Raw genomic sequence first — 24,282 nt, 5'->3', positions numbered from 1 at the left:
TGTCTCTGTTCCTTACTAGTGCAACGAACTTGTGTGCCTTAAGATAAAGGGTATCAATCATTCTCTGATGTCAGAGTGGCGTAGTCGGTTTTTGTAAAGTTGCAGTTATTCTATTCTAAATAGCTAGGCCCTAGTGCCCCACGAATTACGAGCCCCCCTCGTTTTGCCACATTGTGGCGTAGTCGGCAGGGTCTTTGCACTGGTGTAGGACAGAGATGTGAATTATAGGGTTTGTTTTGTGATTTTTGTTTTATTCCCTTGTCTTTGGTTGTGTGGAAGGGTGTGTGTTTTTTTTTTTTTTTTTTGAGTTTTGTAGGAACAGGACAACGGCGACCCTGCACGGCTAGTAGTGCTCGGGCGGTGTAGCCGCTTTCTTCGATTTTGGCTTTTGCCCTTAAAAACTCTGGTATGGAGGAGGAATTGCAGGAGCTCCAGGCGTTGGTGGCCCAGCTGCGGACTGATAATGAGCAGTTGCGACAGGGGCCACCAGCTGTGCGGCCAGCTCATAGTGCTGATCCACCTGTTGATGCGACTCCTCCAGCAGTTAGTCCCTCATACCCTGATACCGGCCCACCCGAGCGATTTGTGTTTATTCCGAGGGCTCGTATGTGTAAGTGATTTAATTTTAGGATTGGCATTGATGTTAATGAATGGGTAGAGGAGGCACGTGCTTGTATGAGGGCACGCCATATGTCTACCGTTGACCAAGCCTTCTTTTTAATCGATCATTTAGAGGGTGAGGCGCGTGAAGAGCTTCGTTATCGTTCGGGGTCAGAGCGGCGACATCCTGACCAAATTATTGCGCGAATTGTACGGTTGTACGCGATCGTATGTAGCGTTACAAGAACTGTTCTTCTCTAGGCGGCAGCAGGAAGGGGAGACTCTTGTGGAATTCTCCCTGGCCCTGATGAGCCTATGGGAAAAAGTTAAAGAACAGGCGCCACATGAAATGTCTAATGCTGGTGCTTTGTTACGAGATCAGTTTGTGGAAAATGTTAGCGATAATACACTTAGACGTGAGTTAAAACAGTTAGTTCGACGTAGCCTTGATAGTACGTTGCTTGAAGTGCGTAGTGAGGCAATTCGTTGGGAGCGAGAGGGGAACCCCGGGGGTGCAAGGGGACGTAGCTATTCCGTTCCAACGGCACATTGTATACAATACGGGGTGCATGGACAGTCGCAGCCGGGCAGTAACCTTCCAGGAGGGTCATCTGAGTTGCGTGAATTAAAGGAGATGATGAAAATGCAACAACAACAATTAAATCAACTTACTCAAAGTTTAGCCCATATTCAGAGAACTCAACTGCTGGGGTGGAGTACAGCGATTTAGTCATATTATTTGCAGGCGGTGTAACCAACCGGGACATTTCGCAAGAGAGTGTGAGGGGGAGCGTAGAGCTTCCCGGTTTCAGTCTACCATGCCGGCAGGTCCACCCCGGGGAGGGGGACCGGCTCCAGCCAGCCAGCTGCCGGAAACTAATACCCACCGAGTGGTTGAGCCACTGCTCGGTTGGGGAAGGGAGGGGCTCAAGTAACCTGATTAGCCCAGATTCACTTGCTCGTCTGGTGTCGTCTTGTCCGCAGCTTGTTGTCCACATGGGAGGTGTTCCTGTGTCTTGTCTAGTGGACACTGGCTCTATGGTGACGACTGTCACAAAAAGTTGTTTTACTACTTATTTTAAGCCTTGGGGACCAGAACGTCTCCTTTCATGCCAGTGGTTGCAATGCGAGCAGCGAACGGTTTGTCGATTCCGTATATAGGGTACCTGGAGTTAGATATTGAACTTTGTGGTGGGGTTGCTCTTGGGGTGTGGGGTCTTGGTGGTCCGGGATCCTCCTGGTGGTTTGGCCGGCCGAGTCCCTGGGTTTTGGGGATGAATGTTTTGGGCCGCTGCTACCGGAGCTCTTTGGCCAGCATGGCTCCGCTCTCTTCGAGCTACCGGCTGTGTCACAGGCTCCTTCATTTATTACACAGGCACTGCAACACTGTCATCAGGCCGACATTAAGCCTGTCGTAACTGTTAGGGGTCAAGTCAGGGTACGAGGTCGCCATGTGAATCGTATTCCCGGGGGGACATTAAAGCTGGTAGCTGCTACCTGTTCAACCCAGTATTCCAGTGGGGCAGTCTTATTTGAACCACCAGAGGTAGGTCTCCCAGCAGGTTTGTTAGCATCCCCTGCCTTGGTGAGAGTGGTCCAAGGAACGGTATATATACCGGTAGTAAATGTCGGTACAACGGATATCGTTCTGTATCCACGAGTTACTATTGGTGCGTTAAGATGCGTGGATGTGGTGAGTTTGCCTTCTGAGGTTAGCGAAGTTCAGCCGGTGGCAGTGTCAGCAAGCGTACAGGCGGCTCGAGTTACTCCAGTGCGGGATCAGATTGATTCCCTTGATCTGTCTGTACTGCCAATGGCAGACCAGGTTAAAGTTCGGGCTTTGCTGTTAAACTATGAGTCTGTGTTTTCCACATATGAGGGGGACCTTGGGTGCACAGGCCTGATTTCTCACGACATACCCCTTGTAGACCATACTCCCATTAGGCAGCGACATCGGCGGATACCTCCGTCCGAGTACGAGGTAGTGAAAGCGCACATAAATCAGCTCCTTGAGGCACAAATAATTAGGGAGAGCAGTAGTCCCTATGCATCACCTATCGTGCTCGTGAGAAAGAAGGATGGTAGTCTGCGCTTGTGTGTAGACTACCGCCGTCTGAATGCGAGCACAAGGAAGGATGCTTTTCCATTACCTCGTATCGAGGAGACCTTGGACTCACTGACGGGTGCCCAATGGTTTTCTACCATGGACCTCGCCAGTGGGTACAACCAGGTACCTGTTACGGAGGGGGATAGACACAAAACGGCCTTCTGTACTCCATTTGGCTTGTTTGAATGGAACAGGATGCCCTTTGGGCTGTGTAACGCTCCTAGCACCTTCCAGCGTTTGATGCAAAGACTGTTTGGTGATCAACAGGGAGAGTCCCTCCTTTTGTACCTCGATGATATAGTTGTGTTTTCGGCCTCAGTAGATCAACATCTCTCTCGGATGGAGGTGGTCCTGAATCGCCTTCAGAGGGAGGGATTAAAAGCTAAATTGGGGAAATGTCATTTTTCCAGAGGAAGGGAAAGTATTTGGGTCATGTGGTCTCGTCTGAAGGGGTCGCTACAGACCCAAGTAAGGTTGAGGCAGTGACCCCAGTGGCGTTGTCCCACTACTGCTGGTGAGGTGCGTTCCTTCCTGGGATTTGCCAGCTACTACCGTCGGTTTGTGGAGGGGTTTGCAAAAGTAGCTGCCCCGTTACATGGGCTAGTAGCAAGGCTGACCAATCCAAAACGTCGGAGGTGTTCGGAGCAGGACTTTGTCGATGCCTGGTCTATACAGTGTCAACAGAGCTTTGAGGAGTTGAAGCAGCGACTGTCTGTGGCCCCGGTGCTGGCCTATGCCGATTTCTCCTTGCCTTTTGTCCTGGAGGGTTGATGCCAGCTATGGGGGGTTTGGGGGCAGTACTGTCCCAGGAGCAGGGAGGAAAGGTACGACGAGCATATGCTAGTCGTGGTCTTCGGCCCACTGAGCGCCGTATGGACAATTACAGCTCTATGAAACTGGAGTTTCTGGCCCTCAAGTGGGCCATGACGGAAAAATTTAGGGAGTACCTGTTGGGCCATAAATGTCTGGTTTTTACAGACAACAACCCTCTCAGTCATGTTCTTACAGCCAAACTGGGTGCCACCGAACAGCGTTGGGCTGCTCAGTTGGCTGCTTTCGATTTCGAGATTAGGTATAGGTCCGGTCTCTGTAATAGAAATGCGGATGCCTTGTCTAGACAGAATCCACTTACAAGGGAGGACATTCAAAGTCTAGTGCCGGGGCAGGCTATCCCCCGAAAGGATAGCTCAATTAGCCCATGGGGGACCGGTGGCCCAGGTGAGCCAGGTAACAGTGTTCCCAGGTCCACCCTTTGTAGATATGTGCTCAGGTCAGAGGGCCGATCTACATATTGCAGAACTGTTAAGGTTCTGGCGACGACAGGCACTCCCAACACCGGAGGAGCGCAAGCAGTTGCCAAAACCAGTGGTCACGATGCTTCGGCAGTGGGACCGATTGCTGGAGCGGGATGGTGTAATGTACCGTCTGGTGAGGCGCCCAGACGGTGGGGAAGAAACACTGCAGGTTTTATTGCCTATGGCTATGAAGGAGGAAGTTTTGACACAGTTACATCAGCAGCACGGACATCAGGATGTGGAACGGACGACTCAGCTGGTGCGACAACGGTGCTATTGGCCAGACATGTCTTCTGAGATTGCACGTTGGTGCCAATGTGAGAGGTGCCAGCATGCGAAGGGCCTTCCCTCGACACACAGTAGTTTCATGGGGCACTTGATGGCTTCCCGGCCGAATGAAGTTCTGGCCATCGATTTTACAGTTCTGGAGCCTTCCCAGTCTGGTATTGAGAACGTTATGGTAATGACTGATGTATTCTCTAAATATACGTGGGGTGTGGCTACCAGAGATCAGCGGGCAGAGACGGTGGCACAGGTTCTGGTATCTGAATGGTTTTGCCGACTCGGTGTTCCGAGTCGTATCCATTCAGATCAGGGTCGGAACTTTGAGGCCACCCTTATCCAACAGCTTTGCCGCTTTTATGGTGTTGAGAAGTCTCGCACTACTCCGTACCATCCGGCTGGTAACGGACAGTGCGAGCGGTTTAATAGGACCTTGCACGATTTGTTGCGTTCTCTGCCCGACTCTCAGAAGGGCGACTGGCCGCTCTGTCTTCCCCAGGTGTTTTTTTCATATAATAGTACCCCCCATCAGAGTACTGGAGAATCCCCGCACTTTTTGAGTGGCCAGGAACCTCGGCTCCCAGTGGATTTCCTGCTTGGGAGAGTCCAGGAGCCGGAGGCCGGCTGTGTGCAGAGGTGGGTATTAGAACATCAGAATAGGCTCAAAGTAGCTTTTGAGGCGGGGGTGCGAGAGCAGCTACGGACTGCGGCGGACCGCCGCAAGGCCCGCCATGATGGACAGGTCCGGGAGGAACCCTTACGGGAGGGTCAGTTGGTGCTCCTTCGAGCTTTTAAATGTGAGAGGTAGACATAAGATACACGATCTCTGGGGCCAATTAGTATATCAGATTGTAAGAGCAGGTGAGCAGGTATATTCTATTGCGCCAGTGGACAATCTGGGCAAAGTGAGACAAGTACATCGCTCTGCAATAAAGCCATGGGTTGGTAAAAAGTCCTTTGGTTGACCCCCTTAAGTGTAGTATGTTGGAGCCAATAGCCACCCACTGAGGAAGAAGAGGAGAATGGAGATTGGTTTGTAGTGGTGCCTGAGACCCCTCAGGAGGGGCAGAGGTCAGTACCACCAGTTGAGACCCCACCAGGAGTTGCCGGAGGGGACCAAACTTTTGCAGATGGTCTTCAAGAGGAGGCAGATTATACAGAGGTTATAGTACCCGCCCCAGGTAATGTGATGGTGGGAGTAGGGTCACCAGAGCTTACTCCTCTCGAGGAGGATACGGGGGTAAGGCGTACAAGGAGGTGATGGCAGGGTACCATTCAAATCCACATCACCTCCCTCGCACAATAGAAAGACCAAGGTATGAAGTGGGTACAGGCAATAGTCCGGTATCTAGTGCTGTGGTTGCCTGGTTTCGACCCTGGCATTAAAATCATAGATGTATAAAAAGTATTCATCGTCGGGCCGACGACGAAAATGTCGGGGGTAGATTGTGACCAGATGCTCTCCTCCCATGTTTGTATGAATACTAATTATTTAATTAGAGTTTGGCGCCTACAAATTTCCTTTTAGTTGGGGTGACGTGTCATTTCCGATTAGGCTAAAAATAGCGTATTTCCATTCTTGTTGAGACATACGTCACCTCCGATTGACTCGGGGGTTCCCATTTGCTTCCAACGTGCGGGTGATTTTGACTGCGGGTGTATGCCAGCTTTTGCGTGCTCCTGAAATGATTTCTTTCGGTAAGCTGTTATTGCAGTAAGTTGTGGGAACCAACTGTCTGGTCGGGATTCTGACGAGTGGGTATGGTTTTTTTTTAGTGTATTTCAGGCACATGTAAACCAACTTGTGCGATGCTGCAGGATCAAAACGAATCGACGAGCGATCTAGATGGGTTTGTTCCAAGGGATTGACATGGTTCTATCGGCGGGTGAGTCTTCTCCTGATTGGGTCGAGAACATTGGGCATTCAGGCGGGGCGTTTCAAAAACCATTGTGTTTCCCTTCTAAGGTGTCTGAGATCTTTTCCTCTCTGCCTTTTCCCTGCCTTTTGTCCGTATTTAATGCGAGGAATCGCCGTTGTCCTACAACCTACGGTTTTGTGGTTCTTGTTTGTTTTATTTAGCCTGATTTGTAAGAGTGGTTTGTTAAGTGGGTTGAAGGACGTTGCTAGTAATTTGCTTTGTTTTTTCTTTTGTTTTTTGTTTTGAGATTGTGTTAGTGTGAATTATAGGTTCCAGTTAAGTGTTTTTGGTTTATTCTTATTGTTGTTATTATTACTAGTATTGTTAGTATTTTTGTTATTGTTTTTTTGCTGTTTATATTGACTTGATTCAGTTGTGATTTCATTCTAATCGTGATCCTTTTTATTTTGTGTGTGTGTGAGCAACTGTAAACTCTTTCTGCTAGATGCCAGGGGCTTCATGAATCCTCCTTTTCCTCAGCGTGCTGGTGGTGGTTTGAACACTGGGTGCCGTGTGCAGTGAGACGCACGGATTTTGTGTGAGTGATAAGAGTTTACTCTACAGTGTGTGGTTTGGTTCCTTGTTCTTTAGCCCTCAGCTGAAAAGCTTTTGAGTTTAAGGTTTTATTGTATGTTCATTTTGTAGTGATTGACTTTTGAATGATTGTATTTCTCCTCTGCCTTTATAACATACATTTTATGGTCCGATGCCGTGAGGAGTTTTGCCTGGTACGCCGGTTTACTCCTGTGTGCTTTTGATAATAAAGAACTCTTTTGTATGATTTGCATGTCTCTGTTTCCTTACTAGTGCAACGAACTTGTGTGCCTTAAGATAAAGGGTATCAATCATTCTCTGTGATGTCAGAGTGGCGTAGTCGGTTTTTTTAAAGTTGCAGTTATTCTATTCTAAATAGCTAGGCCCTAGTGCCCCACGAATTACGAGCCCCCCCTCGTTTTGCCACATTGTGGCGTAGTCGGCAGGGTCTTTGCACTGGTGTAGGACAGAGATGTGAATTATAGGGTTTATTTTGTGATTTTTTGTTTTGTTCCCTTGTCTTTGTTGTGGAAGGGTTTTTTTTTTTTTTTTTTTTGAGTTTTGTAGGAACAGGACAACGGCGACCCTGCGACGGCTAGTAGTGCTCGGGCGGTGTAGCCGCTTTCTTCGATTTTGGCTTTTGCCCTTAAAAACTCTGGTATGGAGGAGGAATTGCAGGAGCTCCGGGCGTTGGTGGCCCAGCTGCGGACTGATAATGAGCAGTTGCGACAGCTCATTATCAGGCCAGCTCATAGTGCTGATCCACCTGTTGATGCGACTCCTCCAGCAGTTAGTCCCTCATTCCCTGATACCGGCCCACCCGAGCGATTTGTGTTTATTCCGAGGGATCGTAGGTGCCCAAAATTTAATGGCAGGACTGGCATTGATGTTAATGAATGGGTAGAGGAGGCACGTGCTTGTATGAGGGCACGCCGTATGTCTACCGTTGACCAAGCCTTCTTTTTAATCGATCATTTGGAGGGTGAGGCGCGTGAAGAGCTTCGTTATCGTTCGGGGTCAGAGCGGCGACATCCTGACCAAATTATTGCGCGAATTGTACGGTTGTACGCGATCGTATGTAGCGTTACAAGAACTGTTCTTCTCTAGGCGGCAGCAGGAAGGGGAGACTCTTGTGGAATTCTCCCTGGCCCTGATGAGCCTATGGGAAAAAGTTAAAGAACAGGCGCCACATGAAATGTCTAATGCTGGTGCTTTGTTACGAGATCAGTTTGTGGAAAATGTTAGCGATAATACACTTAGACGTGAGTTAAAACAACAGTTAGTTCGACGTAGCCTTGATAGTACGTTGCTTGAAGTGCGTAGTGAGGCAATTCGTTGGGAGCGAGAGGGGAACCCCGGGGGTGCAAGGGGACGTAGCTATTCCGTTCCAACGGCACATTGTATACAATACGGGGTGCATGGACAGTCGCAGCCGGGCAGTAACCTTCCAGGAGGGTCATCTGAGTTGCGTGAATTAAAGGAGATGATGAAAAATGCAACAACAACAATTAAATCAACTTACTCAAAGTTTAGCCCATATTCAGAGAACTCAACTGGGGGGTGGAGTACAGCGATTTAGTCATATTATTTGCAGGCGGTGTAACCAACCGGGACATTTCGCAAGAGAGTGTGAGGGGGAGCGTAGAGCTACCCGGTTTCAGTCTACCATGCCGGCAGGTCCACCCCGGGGAGGGGGACCGGCTCCAGCCAGCCAGCTGCCGGAAAACTAATACCCACCGAGTGGTTGAGCCACTGCTCGGTTGGGGAAGGGAGGGGCTCAAGTAACCTGATTAGCCCAGACTCACTTGCTCGTCTGGTGTCATCTTGTCCGCAGCTCGTTGTCCACATGGGAGGTGTTCCTGTGTCTTGTCTAGTGGACACTGGCTCTATGGTGACGACTGTCACAAAAAGTTGTTTTACTACTTATTTTAAGCCTTGGGGACCAGAACGTCTCCTTTCATGCCAGTGGTTGCAATTGCGAGCAGCGAACGGTTTGTCGATTCCGTATATAGGGTACCTGGAGTTAGATATTGAACTTTGTGGTCGGTTGCTCTTGGGGTGTGGGGTCTTGGTGGTCCGGGATCCTCCTGGTGGTTTGGCCGGCCGAGTCCCTGGGGTTTTGGGGATGAATGTTTTGGGCCGCTGCTACCGGGAGCTCTTTGGCCAGCATGGCTCCGCTCTCTTCGAGCTACCGGCTGTGTCACAGGCTCCTTCATTTATTACACAGGCACTGCAACACTGTCATCAGGCCGACATTAAGCCTGTCGTAACTGTTAGGGGTCAAGTCAGGGTACGAGGTCGCCATGTGAATCGTATTCCCGGGGGGACATTAAAGCTGGTAGCTGCTACCTGTTCAACCCAGTATTCCAGTGGGGCAGTCTTATTTGAACCACCAGAGGTAGGTCTCCCAGCAGGTTTGTTAGCATCCCCTGCCTTGGTGAGAGTGGTCCGAGGAACGGTTTATATACCGGTAGTAAATGTCGGTACAACGGATATCGTTCTGTATCCACGAATTACTATTGGTGCGTTAAGATGCGTGGATGTGGTGAGTTTGCCTTCTGAGGTTAGCGAGGTTCAGCCGGTGGCAGTGTCAGCAAGCGTACAGGCGGCTCGAGTTACTCCAGTGCGGGATCAGATTGATTCCCTTGATCTGTCTGTACTGCCAATGGCAGACCAGGGTTAAAGTTCGGGCTTTGCTGTTAAACTATGAGTCTGTGTTTTCCACATATGAGGGGGACCTTGGGTGCACAGGCCTCATTTCTCACGACATACCCCTTGTAGACCATACTCCCATTAGGCAGCGACATCGGCGGATACCTCCGTCCGAGTACGAGGTAGTGAAAGCGCACATAAATCAGCTCCTTGAGGCACAAATAATTAGGGAGAGCAGTAGTCCCTATGCATCACCTATCGTGCTCGTGAGAAAGAAGGATGGTAGTCTGCGCTTGTGTGTAGACTACCGCCGTCTGAATGCGAGCACAAGGAAGGATGCTTTTCCATTACCTCGTATCGAGGAGACCTTGGACTCACTGACGGGTGCCCAATGGTTTTCTACCATGGACCTCGCCAGTGGGTACAACCAGGTACCTGTTACGGAGGGGGATAGATACAAAACGGCCTTCTGTACTCCATTTGGCTTGTTTGAATGGAACAGGATGCCCTTTGGGCTGTGTAACGCTCCTAGCACCTTCCAGTGTTTGATGCAAAGACTGTTTGGTGATCAACAGGGAGAGTCCCTCCTTTTGTACCTCGATGATATAGTTGTGTTTTCGGCCTCAGTAGATCAACATCTCTCTCGGATGGAGGTGGTCCTGAATCGCCTTCAGAGGGAGGGATTAAAAGCTAAATTGGGGAAATGTTCATTTTTCCAGAGGAAGGTAAAGTATTTGGGTCATGTGGTCTCGTCTGAAGGGGTCGCTACAGACCCAAGTAAGGTTGAGGCAGTGACCCAGTGGCGTTGTCCCACTACTGCTGGTGAGGTGCGTTCCTTCCTGGGATTTGCCAGCTACTACCGTCGGTTTGTGGAGGGGTTTGCAAAAGTAGCTGCCCCGTTACATGGGCTAGTAGGAAGGCTGACCAATCCAAAACGTCGGAGGTGTTCGGAGCAGGAATTTGCCGATGCCTGGTCTATACAGTGTCAACAGAGCTTTGAGGAGTTGAAGCAGCGACTGTCTGTGGCCCCGGTGCTGGCCTATGCCGATTTCTCCTTGCCTTTTGTCCTGGAGGTTGATGCCAGCTATGGGGGTTTGGGGGCAGTACTGTCCCAGGAGCAGGGAGGAAAGGTACGACCGATAGCATATGCTAGTCGTGGTCTTCGGCCCACTGAGCGCCGTATGGACAATTATAGCTCTATGAAACTGGAGTTTCTGGCGCTCAAGTGGGCCATGACGGAAAAATTTAGGGAGTACCTGTTGGGCCATAAATGTCTGGTTTTTACAGACAACAACCCTCTCAGTCATGTTCTTACAGCCAAACTGGGTGCCACCGAACAGCGTTGGGCTGCTCAGTTGGCTGCTTTCGATTTCGAGATTAGGTATAGGTCCGGTCGCTGTAATAGAAATGCGGATGCCTTGTCTAGACAGAATCCACTTACAAGGGAGGACATTCAAAGTCTAGTGCCGGGGCAGGCTATCCCTGAAAGGATAGCTCAATTAGCCCATGGGGGACCGGTGGCCCAGGTGAGCCAGGTAACAGTGTTCCCAGGTCCACCCTTTGTAGATATGTGCTCAGGTCAGAGGGCCGATCTACATATTGCAGAACTGTTAAGGTTCTGGCGACGACAGGCACTCCCAACACCGGAGGAGCGCAAGCAGTTGCCAAAACCAGTGGTCACGATGCTTCGGCAGTGGGACCGATTGCTGGAGCGGGATGGTGTAATGTACCGTCTGGTGAGGCGCCCAGACGGTGGGGAAGAAACACTGCAGGTTTTATTGCCTATGGCTATGAAGGAGGAAGTTTTGACACAGTTACATCAGCAGCACGGACATCAGGGTGTGGAACGGATGACTCAGCTGGTGCGACAACGGTGCTATTGGCCAGACATGTCTTCTGAGATTGCACGTTGGTGCCAGCAATGTGAGAGGTGCCAGCATGCGAAGGGCCTTCCCTCGACACACAGTAGTTTCATGGGGCACTTGATGGCTTCCCGGCCGAATGAAGTTCTGGCCATCGATTTTACAGTTCTGGAGCCTTCCCAGTCTGGTATTAAGAACGGTATGGTAATGACTGATGTATTCTCTAAATATACGTGGGGTGTGGCTACCAGAGATCAGCGGGCAGAGACGGTGGCACAGGTTCTGGTATCTGAATGGTTTTGCCGACTCGGTGTTCCGAGTCGTATCCATTCAGATCAGGGTCGGAACTTTGAGGCCACCCTTATCCAACAGCTTTGCCGCTTTTATGGTGTTGAGAAGTCTCGCACTACTCCGTACCATCCGGCTGGTAACGGACAGTGCGAGCGGTTTAATAGGACCTTGCACGATTTGTTGCGTTCTCTGCCCGACTCTCAGAAGGGCGACTGGCCGCTCTGTCTTCCCCAGGTGTTATTTTCATATAATAGTACCCCCCATCAGAGTACTGGAGAATCCCCGCACTTTTTGATGTTTGGCCAGGAACCTCGGCTCCCAGTGGATTTCCTGCTTGGGAGAGTCCAGGAGCCGGAGGCCGGCTGTGTGCAGAGGTGGGTATTAGAACATCAGAATAGGCTCAAAGTAGCTTTTGAGGGGGTGCGAGAGCAGCTAAGGACTGCGGCGGACCGCCGCAAGGCCCGTCATGATGGACAGGTCCGGGAGGAACCCTTACGGGAGGGTCAGTTGGTGCTCCTTCGAGCTTTTAATGTGAGAGGTAGACATAAGATACACGATCTCTGGGGCCAATTAGTATATCAGATTGTAAGAGCAGGTGAGCAGGTATATTCTATTGTGCCAGTGGACAATCTGGGCAAAGTGAGACAAGTACATCGCTCTGCAATAAAGCCATGGGTTGGTAAAAGTCCTTTGGTTGACCCCCTTAAGTGTAGTATGTTGGAGCCAATAGCACCCACTGAGGAAGAAGAGGAGACTGGAGATTGGTTTGTAGTGGTGCCTGAGACCCCTCAGGAGGGGCAGAGGTCAGTACCACCAGTTGAGACCCCATCAGGAGTTGCCGGAGGGGACCAAACTTTTGCAGATGGTCTTCAAGAGGAGGCAGAGTATACAGAGGTTATAGTACCCGCCCCAGGTAATGTGATGGTGGGAGTAGGGTCACCAGAGCTTACTCCTCTCGAGGAGGATACGGGGGTAAGGTGTACAAGGAGGTTGATGGCAGGGTACCATTCAAATCCACATCACCTCCCTCGCACAATAGAAAGACCAAGGTATGAAGTGGGTACAGGCAATAGTCCGGTATCTAGTGCTGTGGTTGCCTGGTTTCGACCCTGGCATTAAAATCATAGATGTATAAAAAAGTATTCATCGTCGGGCCGACGACGAAAATGTCGGGGGTAGATTGTGACCAGATGCTCTCCTCCCATGTTTGTATGAATACTAATTATTTAATTAGAGTTTGCCGCCTACAAATTTCCTTTTAGTTGGGGTGACGTGTCATTTCCGATTAGGCTATAAATAGCGTATTTCCATTCTTGTTGAGACATACGTCACCTCCGATTGACTCGGGGGTTCCCATTTGCTTCCAACGTGCGGGTGATTTTGACTGCGGCTGTATGCCAGCTTTTGCGTGCTCCTGAAATTATTTCTTTCGGTAAGCTGTTATTGCAGTAAGTTGTGGGAACCAACTGTCTGGTCGGGATTCTGACGAGTGGGTATGGGTTTTTTTTAGTGTATTTCAGGCACATGTAAACCAACTTGTGCGATGCTGCAGGATCAAAACGAATCGACGAGCGATCTAGAGTGGTTTGTTCCAAGGGATTGACATGGTTCTATCGGCGGGTGAGTCTTCTCCTGATTGGGTCGAGAACATTGGGCATTCAGGCGGGCGTTTAACCATTGTGTTTCCCTTCTAAGGTGTCTGAGATCTTTTCCTCTCTGCCTTTTCCCTGCCTTTTGTCCGTATTTAATGCGAGGAATCGCCGTTGTCCTACAACCTACGGTTTTGTGGTTCTTGTTTGTTTTATTTAGCCTGATTTGTAAGAGTGGTTTGTTAAGTGGGTTGAAGGACGTTGCTAGTAATTTGCTTTGTTTTTCTTTTGTTTTTTGTTTTGAGATTGTGTTAGTGTGAATTATAGTTTCCAGTTAAGTGTTTTTGGTTTATTCTTATTGTTGTTATTATTACTAGTATTGTTAGTATTTTTGTTATTGTTTTTTTTGCTGTTTATATTGACTTGATTCAGTTGTGATTTCATTCTAATCATGATCCTTTTTTTTATTTTGTGTGTGTGTGAGCAACTGTAAACTCTTTCTGCTAGATGCCAGGGGCTTCATGAATCCTCCTTTTCCTCAGCGTGCTGGTGGTGGTTTGAACACTGGGTGCTGTGTGCAGTGAGACGCACGAATTTTGTGTGAGTGATAAGAGTTTACTCTACAGTGTGTGGTTTGGTTCCTTGTTCTTTAGCCCTCAGCTGAAAAGCTTTTTGAGTGTAAGGTTTTATTGTATGTTCATTTTGTAGTGATTGACTTTTGAATGATTGTATTTCTCCTCTGCCTTTATAACATACATTTTATGGTCAGATGCCGTGAGGAGTTTTGCCTGGTACGCCCGGTTTACTCCTGTGTGCTTTTGATAATAAAGAACTCTTTTGTATGATTTGCATGTCTCTGTTCCTTACTAGTGCAACGAACTTGTGTGCCTTAAGATAAAGGGTATCAATCATTCTCTGTGATGTCAGAGTGGCGTAGTCGGTTTTCTTAAAGTTGCAGTTATTCTATTCTAAATAGCTAGGCCCTAGTGCCCCACTAATTACGAGCCCCCCTCGTTCTGCCACAAATATATCAAAATAAGTGTACTTATTTAAAACACAAAATCATAATTATATAAAATGTATGTTTAAGTAATACTTAGTGTAATCAGACATTATCATAAAGTGCATTTTTATAATGTGCACTTAAGTATGTTAAGACCTATTGTCATTAAAGTGTACTCTCTTTAAGTGGCCTTTAATTTAAATTATATTATATTATCTGCAAGTGCACTTTTTAAAAAAATATACTTTTAAGATTCAAAGTACACAAAAGTACACTTTGAATGCAATTAAGCACACTTCTTTTTCACAAGGGTATATTAGTCATATCAAAGGATTGATGGTCATATTAGATGGGTTTTTGTCACAAAACATGAATATTATTTATTACAAAACTCTGCTTACATTTTCTTTGTAATAACACAAGCCCAATATATTTTTTAATTATGTACTAAAAAACAACAACAAAAACATTGTGTTCTATGTGTTGTGCAGGTGAACTTCATATTTTACTTGCAACCTAAGACATTTTGATCGAATTATTGGAGTAGTACAGTCAGTCAAACTGTAAACAACTGTAAATGAGCTTCCTTATGCATTCGAAATTGGGCCTATTAGAATAAAACAAATTGAAAGTATTTTCCTCATAAATGTCAAAAATGGACACACATTACTTGTAGCAACATTTTTATTTCCTTATTATGTGATGAAATAAAGATGTGTAATAATGTCAAAAATTAAAAAGCTGCGTCCTTTAAGTATCTTTAAAGTCCATGTAAAGCGATATTGAATATGTGTGTTATCAAAATCTTGAAAAAATAAGTGGTATTCTATGGTCTCAAACGCTGGCGCTGAAACAATACCCACGGGAAAGCTGCCATCTTTCTCACTCTCAAATGTCAAATATTGCTACAACCTGAATGGATGCTCCCTCAAGCTTAATTGGCTGTAATACCTAACGATAATAACAGTAACTTGCTATTGAGCGGCGAACCTCTGACGCCAAGGAGCTCTATTATGGACAGGAGCCGTGCTCAGTGGCTCGATTTTGTCATCGAGTCATGATTTTAGCCATGCTCAAAAAATCCTGACCACGAAAATGGTGAAAATCTGTTTAACAGTCTTACTCCACAATTAAGTACTACATAGTTCACAGCCTTTGCAACGTTTCAGCAGTGCATTTCTAACATTTACAATGTGTTTGAAAACAATTCTCAGAATTGACTTTACACTGACTTTAAGCTGTCTTTTACAGTATGTTGAACGTAGTTGGTGTTTATGAAGTAGGTTTGTCTGTAAGTGACAAATAGATTTAAACCATTTGCTTTGTACACCACAAGGGTACTGTATTGTACATTTGCAGTCTGAATAACATGGCCCATATTTATAATTCTCTCCTCCAATATAGCAATATAATTGAACAAAGGAGGAGGAAATGAATTCCACCACAACAGGAGCTTCCAGCAACTCCACAACTGCTTTCATCTCGCTCTGTGTGCAAATTCCTTTACTCAGCATTAACATCTTGCTTGGTTTTCCAACACACTCATATGTATTATGGCTCATCATCACAGGAAATGGATTTGCAACAGAATTCTTCAACCTCAATCACTCTTTTTGTGAGATTGGTATCTGTGTGGATTTTTTAATCTTTTTACTGTCAAGTTATATTTCAAGCCTCTTACCATTAGCACTGTTTTTCCAAGGACTTTCCATCACTGGCCGTCCATTGTTTCAGTGTCTGATCTGTGTTGAGCGTTACCTGGCAGTGGTTCATCCTGTAACCTTTCTGAAGTACAAACCTCTCAGATATAGAGTGATCTGCTGCACTGCTGCCTGGTTATTCACTCTTAGCTCCTGTTTGGCCTGCCTGATCATAATATTGTTATCTAGCATTGTTGTGCATGCATGGTTCTTCTCGATACAGTTTCTGCTCTATCTCCCCATTCAGTTCTTTTGTCTTGTGGCTGTTCTCAGAGCTTTGAAGCAGTCAGGACCAGGAGAGAGAAAGAGAGAAAAAGAGGACGAAAACCAAATGAAGAGAAGAGCGTTTAATGTAATTCTAATAACTACTGTGTCTATGGCTATCACATACATGCCAGCCACTATCTCTGGAATCTATACCTTTCTGACACAGCAGTATAATGTAATATTTTGGATTCCCTCTATGCTTTCTTATGTACTAGCTGGTTTTGTTCAGCCTGTTCTCTATCTGCACCGGGCTGGAAAACTCTCCTGCCTCTGTTCATAAAACATTTAGCAAATTTAACTACACCTAGTTTTATTTTTTGATAAGATTTATTAATGAATGGGAAATTGCTGCTTATTCTGGTCTTTACACTGCCAAATCAATGTGTCAAACTCGCAAATCCAGTGATTGTTCCTCAAAAGTATTCATTTAATCAACTTGGTACCTTTTAAACACAACTGGATTTCCCATAAGTCTATAAAAAATGTGGGTAACACTATATTTTAAGGTGTCCTTGTTACGTTACATGTACTTACTATAGTATTAGCACAAAATTATGCATAATTACATGCAATAACCCTAAACCAAACCCTATAGTAAGTACATGTTATTTATTCACACTACTCTGTACTTAAAGGGATACTCCACACCAAAATGAAAATTTTGTCATTAATCACTTTCCCCCATGTCATTCTAAACCCATAAAAGCTTAGTTCATCATCAGAACACAATTTAAGATGAAACCCAGGAGGCTTGGAACTGTCCCATTGACTGCCTAGTAAATTACACTGTCAAGGTCCAGAAAAGTATGAAAGACATTGTCAGAATACTCCATCTGCCATCAGTGGTTCAATCTGTTTCAAAAGTTATGAAGCAAAGAGAATACTTTTTCTGTCGGCCGTGATACGTTTTCTACATGTATTTACACTTTGATTTGAACAAAAACAGCATATCCTTGTGGCACGGCAGACACAGAATAGTGTACGTAGTTTGCGTCCAGCAGATATTCTCCAAAATGGCGCTGCGGTGATGTGGAGAGACACAGAGGAAGTCAAATTATTAAATAAAGTCGATGTTTTCATTTTCTTTGCATACAAGAAGTATTCTCGTCGCTTCATAACATTCAGATTGAACCACTGATGGCAGATGGAGTATTCGATGATTTATTTCATACTTTCTGGGCCTTGACAGTGTAATTTATTTGGCAGTCAATTGGACAGTCACAAGCCTCTCGGTTTTCATCTAAAATATCTTAAAATATCTTAAACAAACAAGCTTTTACAGGTTTGGAATGACATGGGGGTAAGTGATTAATGACATTTTTGTTTTGGGGTGGAGTATCCCTTTAAATGTATAATTACACTTTAACAAGGACACCTTAGAATAAAGTGTAACCAAAACATGTACTTGCAGCCAAACTATGAGATTTCAACTGCAACTCTTGACAGTTTTGTGTTAAAACACTCAGTCAACAGCAGTCAATCCATGTGTGCATGATGGAATCTTTCATTGTCCTATTTGTTTTAAATTTGTTTTGAGTGTGTTTGTCTGCTGTTATAAATCAATAAATCACTTACCCAGTGTAATTTTGTCTCCCATTCTTTCTGTCTAATATCTAAATGTTTGCATATCAGGTGTTTAATGATTGGCATTAGAGATTAACTATTCTATTTAATCAAAAATTAATCGCACATCAAATTTGGCAGAGAAATGACTCCCAAAATATAATTTAAAGTCATTTTTGTGTAAAGCATCAAATTCAGCAAGAAATATTTTGTTTGATTCAACATAAAATTTATTACGCATACTCTTTTGGACCATAAGGGAGAGTAAATAGTAAATGATGACAAAGTTTTCATTTTTGGGTGGGTTAACTTTCATAATTTTTATTATTTCTATGGAAATATTTGATTATTTTGTTAATGAAATTATAGTCTAAATAATAAACTAAAACTGCCAGTAGGTGGTGGTGAATTTCTTAATCATTAAGTCATCAAGTTATTTATTCATTCAATTTGTTCAAATGGCTGATTCGTTCAGGAGGGAAGTAAATTAAATTAAATATACTTATTTTTTATTATTATTATTTTTTTGTTGTTGTAGATTTTCAATTTTTGACAATAAACATGCCAAAAAGAAACACAACAAATAACATCTACCAATCCCTCCCACCCCACCCTGCGGTCTCTTTTTAATGGGGTACAAAATGAACAGATAAGTCTACAGAAAAACAGTCACAGGAATGGTAAAAACATTTATAAAAAACAATAAAAAATAAGAATTAAAAATAAAGAAATGGGATAATTTGTTAAAGTGTTCAAACTGAGTCCTGAACATTGCTTTGTGAAATATACTTGGAGACCTTGTCAGCAGCTGTTGTCCATATTTTTAGTGTTGAGATTTGAGCCAAGTTCACCCGCGCTGTGGATTTTTCTATCATTATAATGTCCCGAAGTTGAAACAACCACTTGAATATATCCAAGGTATGTGGTGGGAGCCAGTGTTGAGCTATGAGTTTTTTTGCAGACGTTAAACCTGCCAGGTAGACAGTTTTTTGTAGCTTAGAGAAGTCAAACTGAGAGTCATCATTCAGTAATAATACAGAGGGTGTCACTGGAATCGGATATTCAATGATTTTCGATAAGATACCACATACTTCAGTCCAAAAATGTTTAACTTTTTCACATTCCCATATCATATGGAAAAAGGAACCAAGTTGTTGGTCAGGACATTTATCACAAAAAGGACTGAAGGAGGAGTCAATACGATGCCTTTTGAGTGGGGTCCAATAAGTTCTGTGACAGAAGTTATAGTGAATCAGTTGGTGATTAGGATTCCTAGATGAAGTAAAAATGTCATACTCTTCCCCAGTCGGTGACATCCTCCTGTTGTTCACAATCTTTTTCCCATCCACGCTTTATAGTTGGCTTAGAATAAGCCTCTAAGGCCTTCCCTTACATCCATTAAGTAAAGTGACTAGAAGACGACGATTCAAACCAAGCAATGATTGGATGTATAGGAAGTGTTTCCCACCAGGGCACCCCATAGGCCTTCATGGCCGACCTTAGGCGCAGATATAAAAACAAAGAAGAGGGTTCTGGTCCATACCTCTCACACAGTTCTTGAAAGCTTAACAAGCGTTTACGACCAGCAATATCTTTCAATGTATAAATGCCTTCTGCATCCAGTCTCTAGAGAAAAATGGTATACCTCCCGAACGGATATTATTATTATACCAAATAGGTGTATGGGTGTGCCAAATATGCAAAAAATGTATAAATTTTTCCATAAGTTTGAAATTGACTACTGTGTAGGCCATGGTTGAACCAAAAGCTTGCAAATATTGCTTGTTGTTTAGCCCAGAAAACAGTATATCTTGTAACCTGTATTTGCCAGCTAAGCTCTCCTCTATCTCTCTCCAAGGAACCCTAGAGAGCGGGTCTAGCCAATCCTTAATGAATTTGATTTGAGAGGACCTATGATACAATTTGAAATTCGGAAGCGCTAATCCTCCATTATGTTTTCAAATTTCAATCTGGGTTGCTTGCCATTCCAGATAAATTTACGAATTTTAGAATTGAGTTTATGCCAAAACATTTTAGGTGCAGGTAATGGAATCATGGAGCTAAGAAAATTGATTCGTGGCAAAAAATTCATTTTAACACTCGCTATTCTGGCATGTAATGATAATGGCAACAAGGTCCATTTTTGGAGATCTTGTTCAACCTTAGTTAGAATTTGTAGATAATTGGCATCAGGTATGCCATGGAGGGAAGAGTGAACAACAATGCCTAAGTAACTTAGTGGAGATTGTATGGAGATGTTACAAGGTAGTCTAACTTTCTTAGTCATGCTATTAAGTGGAAGCAAAGAGAATTTATCCCAATTAATTTTGTACCCAGAGAGCCCACTGAACTTTTCAAATACCTTCAGTATTTGGGGAAATGAAACTTGAAGATCCAAGCTAAACAGTAAAATATCATCTGCATAGAGTGATATATGTTGCTTATGGGAGTTAACTGAGATTGAACAGACATTTTCCTGTCTTATCAGTTGGGCTAGGGGCTTGAGTGACATTGCAAATAGCATAGGGGATAATTTGCAACCTTGTCTTGTGCCTCGTTGTAAATTAAAGGGTAAAGAATGTACTTCATTAGTCATAACAGAGGCCATGGGGTTTCTATATAAAACTCTTATCATGTTTATGAAGCCTTTGCCCAGACCAAACACCTCCAAAACAGACCAGAGGTAGTCCCACTCCAGCCTGTCAAACGCCTTCTCTGCATCCAATGAAAGCACCGCAGCTGGAGTGGGACAACCCTGGGATTCATGAATCTCTCCGACTATGCAATAGTCTCCGAATGTTGTCCGCCGCTAATCTATTGGGCATGAAGCCAGACTGGTCAGGATGGACTAAAAAATTCACATATTGCTGTAGTCGCAAGGCGAGAATTCTGGCATACACTTTTATATCAGTTTTTAGCAAACTAATGGGTCTGTAGTTTGCACAATCCGTATGATCTTTACCTTTCTTGGGTATCAGCGATATAAGTGCCGTATTCATCTGCAGATGAAAGGCGCCCACCTCTACTGCCGCGTGGATGGCAGTCAGGAAGACAGGTCCGAGAAGATCAAAATATTTAAGAAATAATTCTGCAGGGATCCCGTCTAAGCCTGGCGCCCTGCCTTTCTTAGCACCTCGTAATGCCCCTTTAAGTTCCTCCAAAGTAACTGGCTGTCCTAAAGATTCAGCTTCCTCATGACTTAGTCGAGGTAGAGACTGCAAAAGGCAGCACAACTTGAACTTGAGGGATTAAGTTCAGATGTATAGAGTTTGGAAAAGAAATCGGAAAACGAGGAATTAATTTCTTTGCTATTCCCAACCAATCCTATAGAAGGGTGCTTAATTTTTTCAATGTAGGCTTTTGCCTGATTTTGCTTCAGTCTTAAGGCTAAAAGTTTGCTCTGTCTGGAACCACAAAAGTAACAGGACTGTCTGGTTCTGTGAATCACAAATTCTGCTTTCCTTCTCTTTTGATCGTTGAATTACGCTTTAATTGTGTGAAGCGTCTTATAATTTGAATTAGAGAAAGAAGATTTTAGTGACAAATCGAGTTTTTGACATTCTTTTTCTAAATGGTCAATTCTCTGATTATGTGCCTTTTTTACGTTAGTAGCAAAGGCTATAGAAAAATCTTTGATAAAACCTTTCGTAGCTTTTCCTTTTCGTAGACAAAAATAGGGTCTTCAACCGAACCAACATTAAATGAAAGAAATTCGGACAGACCAGCTTTGAAGTCTTCATCGAACTTATTGTTCTGTAAAAGAGAGATATTGAAACACCACCGCGGAGATCTTTCAACAAATGGAGCACATTCAAATTCTACCATTAAAGAATTATGATCTGCAAGAATTGCTGGTAGTATAATTGTCTGGTCAAAAGAGTTCAAACGTTCCTTGGAGCATAGTAGATAATCTATTCTAGAAAAAGAGAGATATCGTGCCGAAAAAAAAAGGTATAATTTCTATTCGAGGGGTTCCCCGATCTCCAAACGTCAACCAAATTCAGCGTTTTTACGAAGTCATTTAGTCCAGCCGAGGAATTAAGCTGAACTTGACTACAGAAAGAAGATCTGTCCAATACAGGGTCAATCACCGCATTCATATCCCCTCTGATAATCAGAGAATAGTCTATTAATGAAAGTAAATGATTAGTTACGTGTGGGAAAAAATTTGTCTCAAATATTGTAGGAGCATAGATTGATACAAAAGCTTTTCCTCCCCTTAATGTTTGTACAAAAATATGCAAGCCTGCCAGATTGATCCTGACTTTGTCTGTCAATCTTGAGATTACAGTTAGGTGCAATCAAAATAACTGTACGTTTAGTTTTAGTGTTATCAGTAGAAAAGGCTACAACTTTATAAAATTTATTCTGTAATCTCTGAACATCTGCTCTCTTTAGATGAGTTTCCTGAATTAGAGTGATATCAATCGCTTTCCTGCGCAAGTAGATCAAGAACTTAGCTCACTTATTTGGACTGTTAAGACCTCTAATATTAAGTGATATAATTTTAAATTTATCCATAATCTAATGAAACAAAGGTACGAATTTTAATACGATTTGCAAAACCAAAATGTATCTGTTTAACCTGTGACAAAACTAAAACATTGTAAGAGGTAAATAGAAGTAACATGAACAGAAAAAAAAACCCATTAGAGACCGCAAATTTCCCCATCATTATAAGGGCCCGTGACAACATCCACCGTCGTTCAACAGAACGTCAAACACTCTCTTCCATTGAAACATGAAGTATGTAGTATATAACAAACAAAGTATACATAGTATAAACAGTAGTGACAGCCGTATATTATATGAATAAAATAAATAAAACAAAATACAAATGTTTGACCGATTTAGAGAGGAAAAAAACAAACAAAAGTAAACAGGACTCCTGAGTCGTTAACATTGCTAGCACTTTACATTATCGGCATAATCACTTCTATCACGGTTGACTCATTTTACTCATCCATAGACTCTGGAGGTGGCTCTGGACCATAAAAGGACAATTTATGTCTGGCGCCTGATCCAGGAGTATTACGAGCTTCCACTAAGAAATCCTCCGCTTTTTTGACTGAATCAAAGGAGTGTTGATTACAACAAAAGCTGACACGAAGAGTGGCGGGGTATATGAGGAAGTTTGGAATTCCCAGGGTGTGCAATTCCTTTTGAATGCTTCCGAAGGCCTGTCGTCTACGGGAGGTAAACCCACTGTAGTCTGCGAAAAAAACGCAGTATGGACTCTTGAGACTCTTGCGTCTCCCCTTGAATCTTGTCTACCTTCGAACCCAAGTCTCGTACTGTGTTGGTTTGGGATTGCACTTCTTGGCGGAGCTCAATGAAAGAGGATTTCACGTCCTCCATAGCCATCCGAATTGCATTTTGAATCGTAGTTTCAAGCGCTACTTGTTGTTTTGAAAGCGCCTCTGCAATGGCGTCTGTCAGATTAGCCTCAGTGCTCGCTAGCTTCATCTTTTTCTTCCCGGAGGGAGTTGTGGACGGCGAGGAGTCCTGTTTTTTGTTTCCGTACATTATACTGACACTATGCAGAGTAAAAAAAAAATTATAATAAAAGCTGGCTGTCAATTCTATATATTGTTATTTAGGAGAAGGAAGGAGGTTTGGATGGAGCATCAGAGTCCTTCGACAATCGCGCACATGGGTCACGTGACCTCCCCATGAAATATACTTTATTGACCAGATTGCTGGTACTGCTTTGGAGTCAATAGACCATTGGAATATAGCGCACCAGACCGGAGACAGTTCCTCTGCACAAACTCTTAATAAATAAGAGGAAATACCATCAGGGCCAGCGGATTTCATTGGATTTATCTGTTTAGATAGTGACTGAACATAATTAATGTCTATTATCAACCTGTTATCCCCTTGATCAGAAGTACCGTATTGACCCGAATATGAGACAATGTTTTTTTTTTTGGAAATATATCAGAAAAAATGTCATCTTATATTCGGGGTCTAGATTTTGACATGTCAATAATATACCCACAACAATAGATGGCACCAAATATGCATAAAACAATTCCCAGCAAACAGGGGACGTCCCCCGGACGTTCCGAACGTCCGTTTAGGTCCGCATTATGTCCGCTTTTAACGTTCGCGGACGGACGTTCGGAGGACGTCCGGATTTGGTCCGCTGTGTAACGTTCCTTGGCGGACGTTTTCAGGACGTCCACTTATGCCCGCATTTGGTCCTCTTTTTGACGTTTGCTGGTGGATGTTTTGAGGACGTCCCATTTTGGTCCGTTTTGTAACGTTCGCTGACGGACTTTCTGAGGACGTCCGTATTTGGTCCTCTTTTTGACATTTGCTGGCGGACGTTCGGAGGACATTCGTCCAAGACAGTTTGCAAACGTCCCTGTTTTGTCCCTCATCTGCCATTTCCATTACAATACTTGAAAAATCCAGTCCTTTATCCTTTATCATCAAACCTGATCAGCGTTGGGCAGTAACTAGTTACATGTAACTAAATTACGTAATTTAATTGCAAAATAAATGTAACTGTAATCTGTTACAGTTACTGAGAGAAAAAAGTGTAATTAAATTACAGTTACTTAGGAAAATGTTAATGATTAGAAAGGGAGTTCCCAGCAAACATTTGACGTC

At 44.2% G+C, this 24,282-nt stretch overlaps 2 protein-coding genes across 2 annotated transcripts; both read left to right on the top strand.

Annotated features, from left to right (window-relative positions):
* Positions 1–408: 408 nt before the first annotated feature.
* Positions 409–12,674, top strand: LOC122137230. The gene is given in 9 exon segments (XM_042722986.1): positions 409–543; positions 1,904–3,104; positions 3,107–3,195; positions 3,197–3,472; positions 3,475–3,891; positions 3,893–5,051; positions 5,125–5,189; positions 5,282–5,524; positions 9,410–12,674. Coding segments are annotated over 9 exon segments (6,837 nt in total). The 3' UTR covers positions 12,662–12,674.
* A 2,891-nt stretch (positions 12,675–15,565) lies between these two features.
* On the top strand, positions 15,566–16,436 carry LOC122137229 (C-C chemokine receptor type 8-like). Its single transcript, XM_042722985.1, has one exon. It carries the CDS (start codon positions 15,566–15,568, stop codon positions 16,379–16,381), a length of 816 nt encoding a protein of 271 aa, XP_042578919.1. The 3' UTR covers positions 16,382–16,436.
* Positions 16,437–24,282: the final 7,846 nt, after the last annotated feature.

Source organism: Cyprinus carpio, chromosome B4 (genome assembly GCF_018340385.1).
Source record: "Cyprinus carpio isolate SPL01 chromosome B4, ASM1834038v1, whole genome shotgun sequence".
Lineage (NCBI taxonomy): Eukaryota > Metazoa > Chordata > Actinopteri > Cypriniformes > Cyprinidae > Cyprinus > Cyprinus carpio.
Note: the sequence above shows the minus strand (reverse complement) of the source record. Positions and strands in the feature narration are given on the sequence as shown.

Excerpts from the sequence above, each read along its gene's own strand:
- LOC122137229 (XM_042722985.1), top strand. The coding sequence starts at position 15,566 with ATGAATTCCACCACAACAGGAGCTTCCAGCAACTCCACAACTGCTTTC.